Here is a 16,838-nt window from a genome sequence, read left to right on the forward strand (position 1 = left end):
TTTTTTTAACCAACTCAACATCTAAGAAGGATTTTTGTTTACCTGTTGGTGGAGTGAGCACTTTCCTTCTACTGCAGACAGAAAAACTTAGGCACAGAGGTCAAATACATTACCAGGTTATGTAGGAAAGAGCTGGGAAATCATCTCCCAACTCCTAATGAAGTGCTTTAGTGCACTGAATGTCTTCTCCTCTTGCGTATATATGTATAGTATATATGTAGATGGATTATAAAACCCTTTCTAAAACATCATTGATGTTCATTTTCATGGTACACATTGTAATTTTCTAATGTTTATTTATTTAGGAATTCCCCAGAATTTCAGAAACTGCTGGGCATTGCTATGGAACTGTTTCTCCTCTGCAGTGAGGATGCAGAATCTGATGTCCGGATGGTTGCAGATGAATGCCTTAATAAAGTTATTAAAGTAAGAGTTTTTGCTATCACATTTTGTGTCTTCTTGATGCAGTGTCCTGTCTAAATTTCCACTGATGTTCTTTTAGTTGCCTTTCTTACTGTTGATAATATCTCGTAATGTAAGAGGCTAAGTAAGCTTCTGTACTAAGGTCTCTATATGCTCTTTCTCTCTTAGGAGAGGTTTTTATGCCCAGATCAAAAAATTTAACTTGTCTTATGTAATTCATTGTTCTGATCTATTCCTGTCTTCAATTGCTCATTAACTTTGTTCTCCACAAGTTAACCAAAACAGGAATGTGGGCTTTTCTGAAATCATGTGGGAGGAATACTCTTATTATTGTTCTGTAAACATAAAGACACTTAGCATGAGGAAAGGTAAAAATATGATTTAAAAACTGATTGAAAGGTAGTGTGGTTTGCTGAGACTTGGTGGAGGAGATTCCAGGCAGTAATTAGAATAAATATGGTATTCTGGAGATTGTTTGTTCCCCTGCTGTGATCCAGAATGAAGAGCTTGTTGGAGAACAGCAGATGGGCATTCACAGGAGGTCACGCAAGGTGTAAATCTTGATTAAAAATATCTTAAAATTAACCTTATGAGTAATTTGTAGAAGCTGCTGCTTCTAGAAGAGGCTTGTGTTCACTTCCCTTTTTTTGTGTTTCGTTTTTTTCTGAAATACTTGAACTTTAAGACACTGTTATGTACCTGCATAAATAATCTAGTTGATGCAATTTAAGTTCTTTAGAAATATGCAAATAATATTTTTCTTTCACATGAAGAGGTGTGTAGAAGCAGGAGAACTAAACATTCATATCTGAATGAATTAAGTTTTGGGGATTGAGCTTGTGGCTAAAAGTTGTATGGAGAAAGCTTACAGATTCTGTAGTGTGTTCCATAATAGTAAGGAATGAGGAAGTGCGAGTTCCTTGCTTTTTTGTTTTGCCCAATAGCACTTTGCTCTTTTCACTTTGATTTAAATGTTTTTCTGTTGGAGGGACAGCAATTTGCTTTAAAAGCTGCTCTGAAAGAGTCTTAAAGAATATAAGCTTATTTCCTACTTTCCACAAAACACTTATGTTGGCTTGGTATAAAACTTACCCCATAAATTATCTGATCTATTTAATATTGTTGCTCTCTGACATGTTTCAGGGTAACTTGAAAAACCTAGGGTTTTTTTCAAATGTTTGGTAGTTTTGTTTTCAAGATTAAAGTGGTTTTAAATGATGGCATCTTCTGTCAGTCATTAAGCTTGCCAGGTGGTAACAGTTGTGATACTCCACACACATGGATTTATCAGACTGTTATGGAAGCTGGGTGTACTTTGTATTCTGTTTCTGTGCTTTATGTTGTGTGGAAGCGATTTAGCAACTTGGGCAGACTCTTGTGTATAAATGCAGAAACAAGATGTCCAGTTATATTTTTACTTGTGCAAATACCAGATGCTTGTGGTAAGTAGAGCAGAGGTGTTGGGCCCCTAAGCTTGCATTTTAGTTAAAGTTCAGCCTTATTTTAGTATCTCAAGTGTTATAGTGGCTAATTCTTTTGCTAGTTGGATGCTTTGTAGCTTCTCTTGAAATAAAACCTATAGATGTAAGCATTATTTGTGTAACTGTGTGTCTGTCTGGAGTTGATACTCATCACTGTAACTAGAAAATGAATTCTGTGCAGACAAGGCTGAGCACCTAACTTTAGATAAACACTCTGTCATCTTCAAAGTATTACTACACTTACCTGTCAGAACCTCGAAGACAGCATAAATGGCTCAAAATTTAAATAACCGTGGTGATATCTTTAAAAGAAAAAAATACCAGGTTGGGACTTTGCAGGTTTCTGTGGATAAGGTCAAGCTGTCTTCTCTCTAAAGCTGATGCATGATGTTGTAGTATTCTCTGTGATAATGATACTGGTGGGACTGTTCACACAGATTGCAGTACAGTTGGCCTCAGTAATTGGAATTTATTATTGTAGCAGTTTAGAGTTGACTATGCTTTTTTTCCAATGATGACATTATAGATTTTAGCCTACTAAAAAAATACAGCTATACACTAACAAAAAGAGTTCCTGTAGCTGGGTGTGTTGTAAGGATAAAGCCTCAAAGCCAAATAATAGCTGGAACCTTTTGGTATTGCTTGATATCCTCATATATATATACATATATATATATATATATACACCTATATATATATATACACCTGTATATATATATACACCTATATATATATATATATATATATATATATATATATATATATAGGTGCAGTGAACTTCACATAAAAACTAAATTTTGTAAAGTAAATCCTACCTGCTCTTGTCTGGCGCCTGCAGTCTGTAGTTGGGGTGCTTATGTTAATACCAAGATATAACCCAGGTAAGGTTTTTCTGGGGAAGGCAATGCCATTGTATTGTAACAGGTGTAATTGGGGTGAATGGAGTTTTGGAGCATACAATTTTAGGCTGGGGGAATCATGCTCTGGAGGAACCACAGGCACTCTACTCACTTTGCTGAAGCAGTTGTGACTTCTAGCTCAGTGGGTGCCATCAGATTTTGTAGTCATGATGAGTAATCCTGTGAAGATATGAGTTTAATGGCTGGCCAGAAAGGCAGTTAGAAAATTAGAGATGGAGAAATTATTGGGCAAGGAATAAAAAATTAAATACTTCTCAATATAGCACTATATGAATTCACAATGTTGGCACTTTCAGATTGTATGAGGGTCTCATCTCATAGGAGGAGGAGCTGATGGAAATAGTCATAAATTGTAGTACACACTAAGGAAAATGGAGGAGGAAGGGTAACCATATATATACAAATTGTTCTGTATGAAGAGATTTTATTTTCAGATCTTCTTATTCTCTAATACTTTGAAGGTAGAGGATGATCAAGTTGGGGTGAACAGAAAATTACTACTTCTCTGTGCTTACTTTCATTTCATATACACTGGGTTTTAGCCAGGCTGCAGATTAGAACTCTGTTGCTGTATGCTTGATTGGATCCTGGGACGTGACACTTCTGGTATGCAGAACTGCTTGTGGAGTGTGTACTAGCTGGATGCAGAAAATAGGCTGATTCATGAAACAAAGGATTTTCAGGGGCTGTTTAAAAGTAATGGTACAAATACAGCTTCAGTTTGAGAAATAGTAGGAGCCTACTTGACAGTGGGGGAGTATAGCAGCAAATACCTTTTTGCTGCTTGTGAATGCTATTCTTGTGTTTTAATGTTCTGTTCACGAGTACCGGTTCTGGTGTTTGCCAGAAAGCACCAGAGGTCAACTCTGCTTGTAGGCTGATCCCATATGGCCTTTTGCAGGTAGAGTCAGTAAAACAGTCAGTATTTACTGCAAATAACTGTTAGAGTTTGTGGAGTTTGTCCACATTTGTTTGCAGGATAAAGATGTCTCTTCTCAGTATTTATCACTTCCTTAGTTATCCATCAAATACAGGGACCATTAGATAATTCTGTGCCTGCTTGAAGCTGTTTTACTGCAAGTGTAACATTTTTCCTGTAAAGCATCTCTCCTCTGATACAGTATGTTCTCAATGCATTTTATTTTAGGCTTTGATGGATTCCAATCTTCCCAGGTTACAGTTAGAACTCTATAAAGAGATTAAAAAGGTGAGTGATTTTTCTTTCATGTTATTTCTTCTGAAATGTGCTATTTAGTATGTGTTCTAGTATATTGGAACGTAGCATTAGTGTAAATTAGTAGTTTGTCTTTTAAGATCAAGGTCAAATCTTCATTTTTAGAAGGATTTGTGACTGTTTTAAAGTATTATTCTACTGAATTCCTCACTTCTGTCCCCCATTGTTTTGATTTAACTACTCCTTAAAGTTTATCTGGCAGAAAATGTGTGAGTATTTGGTTTGCAAGGCAGTCTGAGTTAACCCTAGTGATTCCTCACCCAAAGGAATAATTCATGATGTTTGCTCCACTGACTAAGCTGGAAAGAATAACTCAAACCAAATGGATGATGAAAAGTAGATGGAGGACAGTGGCATTCTTAATTGACACAACCTCATGGAGAATTAAATCTTGAAGTAACCTGATACAACTACTACTTTATGAATGTATGATGTGTACTTACAACTTCTTACTGAGGCATAGGGGAAAATACTGAAGGATCTCTATAGCTATCAAAGTACAATACAGTTTTGTCCATGGGAAGAAATTTAGTAATAGCCCTTTTGAAGTTTGTAACTGCAGAAGAGAAATGCAATGTTTAGGACAGTATCACTGAAATTGTGTCTCTTGCATCTATAAACATGCGGTCAGGCTTGTATGGAGAGAAAATAGAGGTATTACTTGTCAAACAGTCATGATGCTGGGTTTTTCCATTTTTGGGGGGAATAATAGAGCTCTAGAAGATTAGTCACAAAACCAATGTGCATAGCTTTTCCTCTGTTAGATGTAGGGCCGTGTATGGATATCTTACTGTACTGCTGTACCTTAATGTCATGCAATATTTTTGAGGGTATGGAACATCACCTAATTAACAGAAAACAACCAACATACAAATTGCTCTGAAGTTTCTGCACATTTATAACCAGGTGTAGGAGGAAACATTTTGTCATTCAGTTGGCATATACTTCTTGAAGGGTGCTCTTGGATTTTTGACAAGTGAGAGAGAGGTAGCATGTGCAACAGGAGACTGAATTTTGTTTGTGCATCAGGATCACTTCAGAAGCCATGCCAGAATCTGTTGTTTGGCTGTGAACCTGAGAAATGCATGTTTTGTAAGCCAGATGCAAGTATTTTTTACTTGTCATGCTAACAAGGCTGCAAGCCTTTGATATACCAGCTGAAGAAAGCAATAAGGAAATGACAGTTTTTAAACATCTCAACTTTGTCTTCAGGGGACTCAATTTGAGAAGCATTTTGGTTGGGTTTGAACTACATTAGGTAGACACCTTCCTAGGCATCTGTTGACTTCCACAGTTTTCTTTATTTCCAACATTAGGGAATTGTACTACATCCCTAGACACTAATGTAAGGGCATTCTGGTTGAAGTCAGGTGCACAATGGAAGGTGTCAGTCCAGGCAAATAGAAACTAAACTTCAGCTGTCAATCCATTATGACTGCTACAGATCAGTATGTTGATATTTCCTTTGGTGCACTCAGAACATGAATATTGTTTATTTGCATATCTTCACTGGTGTCAATTTTATGCTTTATTTATATCTCTGCAAGTGTTCCAGTGATTTTCAGACTCTCATATCATCAGTGTTTCTTTCTTGGCTGATATCTTTCTCTGTGGTATTTTAAGCAGACTTCAGCAGAGCAGAGATCTCAGACACCTCCTTTTCTTTTGTGGTGTTCCTTGTTATTAGTTTTAGATTACTCAGAAATGCCATCTATAAAAATAAAGGTAGTCATTGAACTGACTTGGCTTCCTTTTGGCTAAAGGAAACTTATGATTTCCAGACACCTTGTAGTTTTATCTGTTTAAGTAAAATATACATTATTGTATGTTAAAGGCAGTTTTTTGTAGGGAATGGTTTTGCATGATGAAATGTGATAGTTATATACTCTGTCTAGAATGGTGCTTCAAGAAGTCTGCGTGCTGCACTCTGGAGATTTGCTGAGCTTGCCCACCTAGTTCGGCCTCAAAAGTGCAGGTAAACACAGTCTAATAATAAACTTTACAAAGAACCTTTAAAGAGATACAGATGTTAAAAGAATGTTGCTGTTTGGAAGTTCTAAGTATGTTATTAGGAGGTTGGAGGAATTGCTATCACATTATTCTCTCTGAATTTATTTAATCAGTGTGTTTTTTTAATAGTGTTTTTGTTCTATGCTATACGTTAGTGTAGGGGGGAAAAACTTGTAAAGATAATGACTCGGATTTTTTAAGTGTATTCTTCTCTTGTATTCTGAAGATTCTTCCTTTTTTTTCCTATGTTCTGTGTAGCTAACAGGTACATTACTTTTGTATGATTTAGTAATACCACAGAACTAGAGTATGAAAATACTTTGAAGGGTACAGTTGTGCTGATCTCAAATCAGTTTTCCTCCTGTGCCATACTTAGGCCGTATTTGGTGAACCTTTTGCCCTGCCTAACACGGATAAGTAAGAGACCTGAAGAATCGGTACAAGAGACGCTGGCTGCAGCAATACCCAAAATCATGGCAGCCTTCGGCAATTTTGCAAATGACAATGAGATTAAGGTACCTTTCTTTATCCTATTAGTGCTCCCTGTTATAACCCAAAGCATGGTGAGTTACCAGCATTACGAATCAGATGGTGCAGAAAGCAGTGTTCAGCTGCATGTGTGAAATAAGGCAGTAGTTGGCTTTGCTTGATGTGCACGAAATAATGCTTTGGATAAATGAAAAATACATTTACTGGCTTCTTAGTTCATTTCTGATAAAAAGTTAATTAAGGTGTATTTGTTTTTAGGTTTTGTTGAAGGCTTTCATAGCTAATCTTAAATCCAGTTCCCCCACTATCCGTCGAACAGCAGCAGGATCAGCAGTAAGCATCTGTCAACATTCACGAAGAACACAGTATTTTTATGCCTGGCTATTGAATGTGCTTTTAGGTAAGATTCAGGGAAAAAAAAATTGCTTTATGTATAAGTAACATTACGTGTTTTTCCATGTAAGAATATGTATCACTTTGCATATCTGAAAGGTTTTCAGGTAAAGGAAGGATAATTTGGCTACCAGTTACACTGCTGATACTTTATCTAGCTGGTGTTAAGTTAGAGAAAGATACTTCTAAAGCTGTTTGTCTCTCTCTCTATGCTGCAGTGCTAGTAAGTAGTATTGAAAAGAAGTAGCTGAGGCTTAGGAAGCAAGTAGGTTGCTGGAAAAAGAGATCTAAGGATTCTGGGTCAGCTTGCACAGCATCAGGAGTCTGAAGACTTGCATAGTCCATCAGTTGGTTGCTAGTGCAGCAGGTCTGAGGGGGAGGGTACCCTGCTGTGCTCTAGGCCATGGTCACATACTCTGTGACCTTTTTTAGAAGGACCACCACATAGAATGTTATAACTTAAAGCAGAAATTTTTAGGGGTTTTTTATTTAAAGTGCACAATTTTGTATCAGGTATTGCTTCCTTATTTCTTCTGCTGGGAAGTTTGAATGGTCTGCAGGCTGTTTTGCAAGTCACGGCGAGAGGCGTCTCTGGCTTTCAGTGGAAACTTGCCTCGGATTAGTCATTGGCAAGAGGTTCTTTACTATGTAGACTGTCTTGCAAAAGGAGAGATAAGGGAGACCAACAGATACATAAGGTGTTATTATGTTAGCCTTGCTGCTTTCAAGAAGTGTGAAAAATTCAAATGCTACAATGTGACTTTGATCCCTCTAAAGTGATGTATTGTAATGTCCTTGGCAATGATGTAGCAACACGAAACACAAATGGGAATGCCAAGAATTGATTCTGTTTGTTTTTTTTTTTTACCTCCTCCCTGGATAGAAGGTTGTGTTTTCTTCCATAACTTATATTAATTTTTAATATGCTTTGGGGTTGATTATGATTAGCAGGTAGATATATGGAAAAAAGTTCCCAAAACAGGGCAAAGTGCAAATACCTTTCATTAGGATAGTAGTGCATCTGTGAGCAAGGGAATTACACTTGGAAGTAAGCTGTCAAGTGGAGAGAGAAGGCAGGTGAGAGGAGCAAGAGAGTCTTGATCATTTGATGAAATCATCAGCTATTAAAAAAATAAAATTTTGTGGTTTTATGGAGCAAAATGTGGAAACAGGGAAGGTGAGGCAGGGTCCTCTGATCATTCTCCCATGCTGCTTAATTGATTATCAGTAGTATAAAATATATATTTTCAAATGTTTCTACATTTGGAAAACACTCTTAAATTGTTGCTAGGTTTTGGTTGCTCTGTTTTGTTGGGTTTTTTTAATTTAAAGAAGCTATTTTATAGGCTACATGAAATAACATTGTTTGTGTTGAAACTAACCACTGTCAGTAAGTTATCTGGCCACTTTGTTTCTCCCCTCAGGCTTGTTGGTTCCTGTAGAAGATGATCGTCCTACTCTTTTAATTCTGGGTGTTTTACTTACGCTAAGGTATCTCATACCTTTATTGCAACAACAAGTAAAAGATACCAGCCTGAAAGGCAGTTTTGGTGTAACAAGGAAAGAAACAGAGATTTCACCTTCACCAGAACAACTTATACAGGTAAAATATGAATAATAACCCTTACCTGAAGAGTACTAATTGGGAGGGAAATAAATAAATAGTGATCTAGCATTAGTCTGATAGTGAACACTGTGAAATCTCAAATTCTTATTTATCTTGATAAATGATAGTTGATCCAGGGAGTGAAATTATTGATAAGTAATGACCAGACCTCTACCAAAAAGGCAGTTAAGTGGCTAGAATTGGTTGACATTTCCCCCTTGGAAGGTTGTGGTGAAGATCATACATACCGAGCACCAGTTAATCTTAATTCATTGCTGAAATTTGATGTTGTATAGGGTAAGACACATAATATGTTCTGTCTTCATAGAGACTTACTCCTGTACTCTGCTGGCTTTCAGGTTTATGAACTGACTCTGCACTATACCCAGCATCAGGACCATAATGTTGTGACTGGAGCTTTAGAATTGCTCCAGCAGCTCTTTAGAACACCCCCCCCTGAACTGCTCCATGCCCTGACCGCCTGCGGGGGCATTGCTCAGGTCAGTGTATCCAAAGATGAACCTGCCAGCAGGAGCCGCAGTGGCAGCATAGTGGAACTTATAGGTAAGCTCTGCTTTTGGTAGTTGGAGTAAAAGGAAATGAGCATACATCATCAGCTCTAGTTCTCAGTGTTAGTAAAAGCATGAAGGTTAAGTGAAATGTATGAAGCTATGCATGGCATTCTTTTTTTCCCCAGGCTCAGTAGAAGTTCTTTCCCTCCTTCTTTTAAGTGGGTATACATTCATTGATTAATGGCAAGCTTTAGAGGTGTTTTTTTTATAGTTTGTGTTGATAATTTTTTTTTTTGTTACACAAAGCAAGTTGAATATGCTTTTTTTTATCTCACAAAATGAATGTACTTACCAGTCATCTGACAACTGTGATTCATAAAAGCAGATCTAATCAGAGTTTGTATTAACTGAGAGCTCCTTGCTGAATACCAAAACCAGCATGAAATTAAAGCATGACTTAAGCTTATCCTTAACTGTTAAAATCAGCTATCAGCTTTCTTGTCTGTGGCGCGCATGTTCTTGAAATTCTCTTTAACTTCTACATACCTGTTTCAAAAGAATCAGTCTCTGATTGGATTTTGTAAGGAGTCTGTATGGAAATAATGGGTCAGCCAATATTGCTGCTTCTGGAATATAAATTATTAGCTGGAAGCAATCAAAGCAGGGAAGTTTAGAACACATTTTTGAAAGCAAACTACACACAAGTGGCACAGAATAGTAAAAGAAATTTGGTGTCGAATGATCAAAAAACCATGGACTTCAAAAGCAACAAGTTTGCTATTTTTTCCTGGCTTTGGTTTATTTTTGTTTTGTTTTTGTGGGTTTTTGGTTTTATTTTGTTTGGTTGGTCTTTTTCTTTTTTCCCACTTGTGGCTATTAGAATTCCTTCATGATTTCATTAGCTCTGTCTTTGCCCTGATGTGTTACTTTCTGTGATTTGCAGCTGGAGGGGGGTCTTCATGCAGCCCTGTTCTTGCAAGAAAGCATAAAGGTGATTATTTTTGAAAACAAATCTTTAATTGCATTCCTTCCCGATATTTTTGGGGTTGTTTTTTTCCCCCTCCCCACTTCATTGTCTTGCTGAACTTGGGTCTTCATTCACAATTTCCTGTGTTATCAGCTAAGCTTAATCATTATAAATAGTGAAAAAATTCTGATGCAATTTCTGATATTGTAATCAAGATATTCTAAAATAATTTAAAATAATAGAATTTTACTTTTACTGTAGCTCATTGGCAAAGTTATGTTGATGATTGTGATGCAGTTTTAACTTCTTAAGAGCAAATGGAAAAATTATCTCTCTGAACAGGGCATCCTTCTTTTTCATGGTAATAATTACACCATTAATATAACTTGCAAAATAATTAACTTTCCTGGTTTTATTAGCCCTCTTTTTTTCTCTGTAATTCACTAATGCATGTGTATGTTTGCATACTTCAATATGATGCTTTTTATTTCTTTTTCTGTTCTTGATGATTAATTCTATACATTTTTGTTTTGCCTGTGTAGATTTTCTTTCTTCAATAGGTAGTTCATTTAGCAGGATTTTAAAGAATACTGTTTGTTCTGAAGTATTCTTTTCCCTGTTTGTGCATGGAAGTACTTTATATTTAGTTGTATGTTTACACTTTGATTTAAACCGGTCATATCCCTATGACAGAATCAGTTTAAGTACAGCTGTTTAACACTTTCATCACCTGCATTAGGTGAGCAAACTGCAGTGAAACTTTGAGTGTGGTGTAGTCACTGCAAGCATTAGTAAGCAAGAGATGTGCAATGCTGAAGAGAAAAACTTCAAGGAAAAATAGTTTAAAACTAAATGAGGTTATATAAACTTGAAGCACTATTACAGCTTATACTTTCTCCAGATATGTTCTTCAATTTTCATGTGCAAGGAATCTCATAATGCTTAAATAACTTTATCTGTATGCTTTAAGAGTATGCCAAAATGTAAAGTAGTGGTTAAAGCTGAATGAAGTAGTGTTTACAGATGCAGGTATCTTTTCTAGTTTAGAAAGGACATATTGAAAGAGTGGGTGTCTGAAAGTAGATATTGCTGCAGCATCCAAAGGTGAGACAGAATAAAAAATCAGAATAACAATGCATATCACATGTAAATCAAAAATGGTAAATTATCATTTAGATTCTTTGTCTTGTTGGTAGTCTTCAGTGTAACTTTGAAGTATTAATAATAGTGTAATTTCAATTAAAGTACTTGTTAAAATACTAATCTTTCACTTGGTAAGAAAACACGTATGAGTCATCAGCTTTCATCCTTTTTCAAGATTATGGTATGAAGATTTTGTGGTCTAAACAATGGCATAAACAATTTGAAGAAATGCCTTCACAATTTTGTACTTTGTACAGGTTCTTTTTTAAATTATGAATTGTTCATTTCCTGTTGTAGAAAGGAGGGAAAATCCAAGCCTAGTCCCACTTCCTCCTTGAAGTCATTTTGCAGTCATACAGAGTAGTGGACAATGGATGGGACTTCTCAAGCTGTAATGCTCCTTTGTGTGTAGGGGTGTAAAGTGAGGCTGATCTACAGAAATTTCTGTTTCACATCTTTGTAATTTTCCTGCATCAGATCAGCTTCAGTTCTGAGCAGCTGGCCTGCATTGGTTCGTTTATGTTTCTACTTCAGAAGATTATTTGCAAAAAAGGCTGAAAACTCCTTTTGAAATAAAAGCCTGTGTTTTGAAAGCAACTTAACTGGATTTTTTCTTATCAAATAGAGGGAAAGTATCCTGCTCTGTGTATTATATACTCATCTGATACATTTAAGCATACTAATGTGTCTAATGACTGTTTCTCAGTGTTCTTATTCTTTCACTTACTTTTAGAGATGGTCAGCCATGGAAAGCAAAACATCATGGTTTGTTTCAGTACAATGGCTATAAATGAGAAAAATAATAGAGAAGAATATATTATATTTTGTGCTTTTTGTTGGGAACTCATAGCAGGGTTTTGCTCATTCATTCATAGGAGTGTGTAGTTCTCAATTACTTACATTTTACATAGAAGGAGCATGGAAATGCCATGTTTGCTTTTCTGCCTTACTTACAGGTTAGAGTATCATAAATCATGCTTTTCAGAGGAAGGTAATTCTACAGTGGTACTGCTATGTATCAAAGCAGTAGAGAAAAAGAAATTAATACAAAAGTGTTTTATTTTTTTTTTTACCCCCAGTTAACTTCAATAAGGTACAAAGGTATTCACCCAGAGATTTCCAAACTAGTTTCTTGCATTATGAATCTTAAACTACCAGTGCAGCTTGGTAGTTTAAGCAGAATGGTCCTTCTCACAGCACTTACTGTGAATCCCTCTGTCTCAGCAAGGGACTTGCAATGTGTAGAAGGATGAGCTTAGCAGCTCCCTCTGCATTCCACATGCTGTCCTGTGGACAGACTTTTCAGTGCAGTTGTGTCCTTGGTTGCCTTCCAGGCAATGTGCATCTGCAGGTATCTTTCTCTTTCCACTGCCTGTAATTTAAGTAGATAATCCTCTGTGAGTAAGAGGACTCTGTTGTGGTTGGGTTATGTTAGAAGTGGTTCTCAAGTTTCTTCTGGCAAAAGCATCTCTGAAGACTTTTTGCCTTAGTAATCCTTAGCTCTCCATGGTTGTCCATGGTTCATTACCTTGTCCATCTGTGTTGTCTTGTGCTTCTAAGTCTGCACTGCTCTTCCCCATGGGCTTTTTATGTACTGTTATATTTGGAGTTCTGAGCAGCCTTTCATAATTCTTGTATCCTTAAGGAGGAGGAAGTTTTTTATGCTATTACTTGAGGTGCATTAATGCCCCTCAGAGTTGAGGGCAGACATCAAGATGCTAGGTATCAAGTCCTTAAAAATAGCACATACTTGATGAAATTAGTGGGATCCTAAATGTAGTCCACAAAAGTAAACTAAAAGTAATAAGGTTGTAGGTAGTTTCCTGAATAGTTGCACTGGTAAATAAAATTACTTAATTCTGTTTCCCTGTCACTGCTGCCTGTTTTTTTCTTGATGAATTAGTGAGGGACTGGATGTACACTTTATTCATTCCCTTCTTCCTTTTGTCCGTTATCTATCATAGCTATGAAAAATTATTTGGATAAACTTTTTAAAAAATAGGTTTCACATCTGACTTCAACTGTTCAGCATTTCAAACTGACCATAATTTTTGAAAATTAAAGGTTTTTCTTATATCACTTCTCAGGTAAAGTACTTCTTGGTGAAGAAGAAGGCTTGGATGATGACTCTGAAACCCGATCTGATGTCAGTGCTGCATCATTTGCAGGTACATGCTTTTCTCTTTAGCAGTGCTGCCAGCAAATACATTCTGTTATTGCTCTCTGCAAAACGTGCAAGTGATGTGTTATGGTGGTGAATAAGCGTATGGGCATTCAAAAGGCATGGTAAACAAAACTGAAACCATAAATACTGCTGAATGTAAAGCTTAATGAAGTTGACTGCATTCCTTTATAAGATGCCTATTTTCCTGCCTACAGTTTAACTGTTTCATTACACACTTTCTTTAGCCTAGTTTATGACGTGGTTTAGCCTGTGTTTTCATGTCGAGAGTGAAACCCAAGTTCAAACACTGGATTGACTCATAAATGCCTGTGTTTTGCAGCTTCTGTGAAGGGTGAGATAACCAGTGAACTGGCTTCCTCATCAGGTGTGTCGACAGCGGGGTCGGTGGGGAGCTCAGCTGCTGATCCCGCGGGACACGACATCATCACAGAGCAGCCCCGTTCACAGCACACACTGCAGTCAGACTCTGTGGACCTGGCAAGCTGTGATCTGACAAGTACAGCTGCTGAAGGGGAGGATGATGAAGTGCTCAGTCGAAGCTCCAGCCAGATCAGTGCTGTTCAGTCAGATGCCACTATGGATTTGAATGATGGCACACAGGCTTCCTCACCAATTAGTGATAGCTCTCAGACTACTACAGAAGGTCCAGACTCTGCTGTAACCCCTTCAGACAGTTCTGAAATTGTAAGTGTGCAGCGGGCAGAGGGGGGATCTCCTTCTACTGAGGGGCCCGACATATCTCAGAGCTCTTCCATGGAGGGCCCAGACTTGGACTCGTCTCCTTACTCGTCTTCTACTTTTCAATCCTCAGCTAGTAACAGTGGAAAGGTCAGCAGCTCACACCTCCATTGGAGAGCTTGACCTCCTTTTAACACTTCAGCAATAATTAAAAACTGCAAAGCTGTAATCAGTGTGTTCTCTGGGTAGGTCATATGAAGGCATTACAGATTTCACTCACTGAAAGAGTGGCAATATCAAAGCCTTGACATAAATATATCCTCTTAGTAGTATATCCACAATTTTGTATAGATATATTAATAATTGTTTTGGTGCAGGAGGGTTAATGGAAGTGTTAAAGGGTGAACAGTTTATTTGGAATGTTAAAGATACATTTTTGGGGCACAATGCTTCACACTGCCTTCTGCCTGTGCTTTTACACTTGGCAAGTACAACTCATCTTTTTTTTTTTTTTTTTTTTTTTTTTTTTTTTTTTTTTCCTTTTTATTCCATCTTAAGGATTTCCCCTATAATGGGCAAATACTGCATGATTTACAAATGTAGCAGTTACATATCTAATAAACACCTGAAATGTGCATACAGTATATCTATTTTAGGATGTTTGTCTCTCTTGGGTAAGTGTATTGTGAGGTTGTAATAAAACCAGCAAAAATACAATTATTGGGAGCCAGAACAGAAAATTCAAAAGGGCGAAAATTTAGAACTTCTTAAGACTTTTTCAAACATTATCAAGCTTTTGGCTTTATTTTTTTGATTGTAATTTGGAAGAGTAATAGTCTCTTGGCACTACAAAAAATAGTAAGTGTATAATCATGCTAAGCAAATACATCTGCAAGTGTAAAGATTCAAGAACCAAAGGAGTGATGATAATTGCTCTCTGAATTAAACAAAGGCAATTCAGAGGCCAAAGGGAGCAGGCATTTATTGACTAGGTGTGTTTATTGGCACAATGTGTTTATGCAAAGTCTTGTCAGTTGGCATACTGTTTACAAGCAGTAATTACATGTAAAATTATCCTTTCATAATTGACAGACTAAGTGGTTGTCCAAGTTACTGACACACAAGCTTTTTAATTAACAATTTCCAGGTGCTTTTAAAGACAGGAAGTAACTGAAGAAGGGTCCTGTTTTCTGAAAAATTAGTGAAATTTGTTTTTTTTTTTTACTTTACTGTTATTGATCATTTTGCCTGATTTTTATGGTTATTTTTCCATATAACTACTGCCTATATATTGCCTTGGTTCCAAGGGTCAAACTCTCATCCAGATGAGTCCATTTTAGTAGTCTCTGGCTTTGAATGAAGAAATTAAAATACTTTAAACTTATTTGTCCTTTCTTGTCCTACACAGTGTGTTCTCAGTTTGACTTCACATATCTAGGACAAGTGAGGTTATGGCGGAGTTTAACTGCAAGGGCCAAGTTCAGTTTGTGTCTGGAAAGGTGTTGGTTGTGATTTGTAACTGCTGAGAAGAAACATTTGTGATGAGGGAGCAAGGGGAGCAATGGACTGTTTTACTTTGTTCCTGTTGGTAGCCAAGTTCATAGTGCATCTGAGAGACTCTCAGATGAAACTGTGGCCTCCAATAGCCCCAGAGCTGCAGGAGGAGGGGAAGTGCTTTGGGGCTTACATGCAGCTGGGCACTAATATTTATCAGCTCACATTTGCTTTCAGACTCTTTCTAGATTACTAACACTGCATGTTTCAAATTTAGTACTCTCTGTGAAGAGATATTATTTTAAGTCCTATCCTTGCACTGTGTAGGTTTTGGAGGGTGCTGAAGGACAGTATTCTGGAATGCAAATTGGGCAGCTACAGGATGAGGAAGATGAAGCTACAAATATTCTCCAAGATGATTCTTCAGAGTCCTTCAGAAATTCTTCTCTTGGTATGTTGATAAATACAGGGGTGGGCCAGACAGGTGGCATCATTAGACAGGTGTTCAGGTGCATCTGCACTTGAAGGGAGTGAAGACTCATGTGATGGATATGAAAAACAAATAACTAGATATGTGAAATCAGGAATATATTTCAACACTTGGGATCAATCACTTGTTTTGATCACTGGTAATTTGTTTTTCATGTTTGTATAATTAAGTTTAATTAAACTGCTTTTAGTTTGCATCTGAAGTGAGATTTCATGAATTGCCTTTTCTAAAGCTCTTCAACAGTCTCACCTGCTGAAAACCACGAGCCATAGTAGGCAGCCCTCTGATAGCAGTGTGGATCGATTTACATCCAAAGAAGAGGCAGCCGATGCTGGTGATCACGAGAACAAGGTGAGAAGTAATCACAGTGGTCAGTTTTAAAGTTCAAAACAATTAAGTTTAAAAAAAAATTTAAATGACAGTTAGGATGAAGTAAATTCTCGTGGTAAATGTGGGAAGCATGTATATGTGATGTGCCTCATTATAGGTCAAAGAACTCAGGTTGGTAGGGAATCTGAGTTACAGCCTGAATTTCATTTAATATAAAATGAATATGTAAGTGTGATATCTTAAATGCAATCATCACCAGCAAAGCCATATCAGAACACCCTACTGAGAACACAAAACCTATTTGTTTGTACATTAGTAGCCTACACTGATACTTTCTTACTTGAAATATTTTGTGCTGATTGCTACCTGTGTAGGTAACTTCATGATCTCCTTAGGGATTAGTCTTTGAGCCTGGTGCCATTCTAACTACAAGTTACTGATTTCCTCTTACATTTTTTTACTTTATCTTTGGACCTTATTCTG

The 16,838-nt window shown here is 37.0% G+C and overlaps 1 protein-coding gene across 2 annotated transcripts in view; it reads left to right on the forward strand.

Annotated features, from left to right (window-relative positions):
• The window catches only part of HTT (huntingtin), a 78,092-nt gene that overhangs the window by 5,944 nt on the left and 55,310 nt on the right, over window positions 1-16,838 (forward strand). Inside the window, exons 3-14 of one of the 2 annotated variants that reach the window (XM_021550734.3) lie at window positions 306-426; window positions 3,972-4,031; window positions 5,954-6,033; window positions 6,445-6,583; window positions 6,816-6,957; window positions 8,375-8,553; window positions 8,916-9,120; window positions 10,012-10,059; window positions 13,266-13,346; window positions 13,683-14,047; window positions 15,863-15,986; window positions 16,258-16,376. In XM_021550734.3, coding sequence (XP_021406409.2) covers window positions 306-426; window positions 3,972-4,031; window positions 5,954-6,033; window positions 6,445-6,583; window positions 6,816-6,957; window positions 8,375-8,553; window positions 8,916-9,120; window positions 10,012-10,059; window positions 13,266-13,346; window positions 13,683-14,047; window positions 15,863-15,986; window positions 16,258-16,376 — 1,663 coding nt within the window. The remainder of the gene's footprint in view (window positions 1-305; window positions 427-3,971; window positions 4,032-5,953; window positions 6,034-6,444; window positions 6,584-6,815; window positions 6,958-8,374; window positions 8,554-8,915; window positions 9,121-10,011; window positions 10,060-13,265; window positions 13,347-13,682; window positions 14,048-15,862; window positions 15,987-16,257; window positions 16,377-16,838) is intronic. The other variant, XM_021550735.3, reaches the window with a different exon arrangement.

The sequence above is a fragment of the Lonchura striata genome, chromosome 4 (genome assembly GCF_046129695.1).
Source record: "Lonchura striata isolate bLonStr1 chromosome 4, bLonStr1.mat, whole genome shotgun sequence".
Taxonomy (NCBI): domain Eukaryota; kingdom Metazoa; phylum Chordata; class Aves; order Passeriformes; family Estrildidae; genus Lonchura; species Lonchura striata.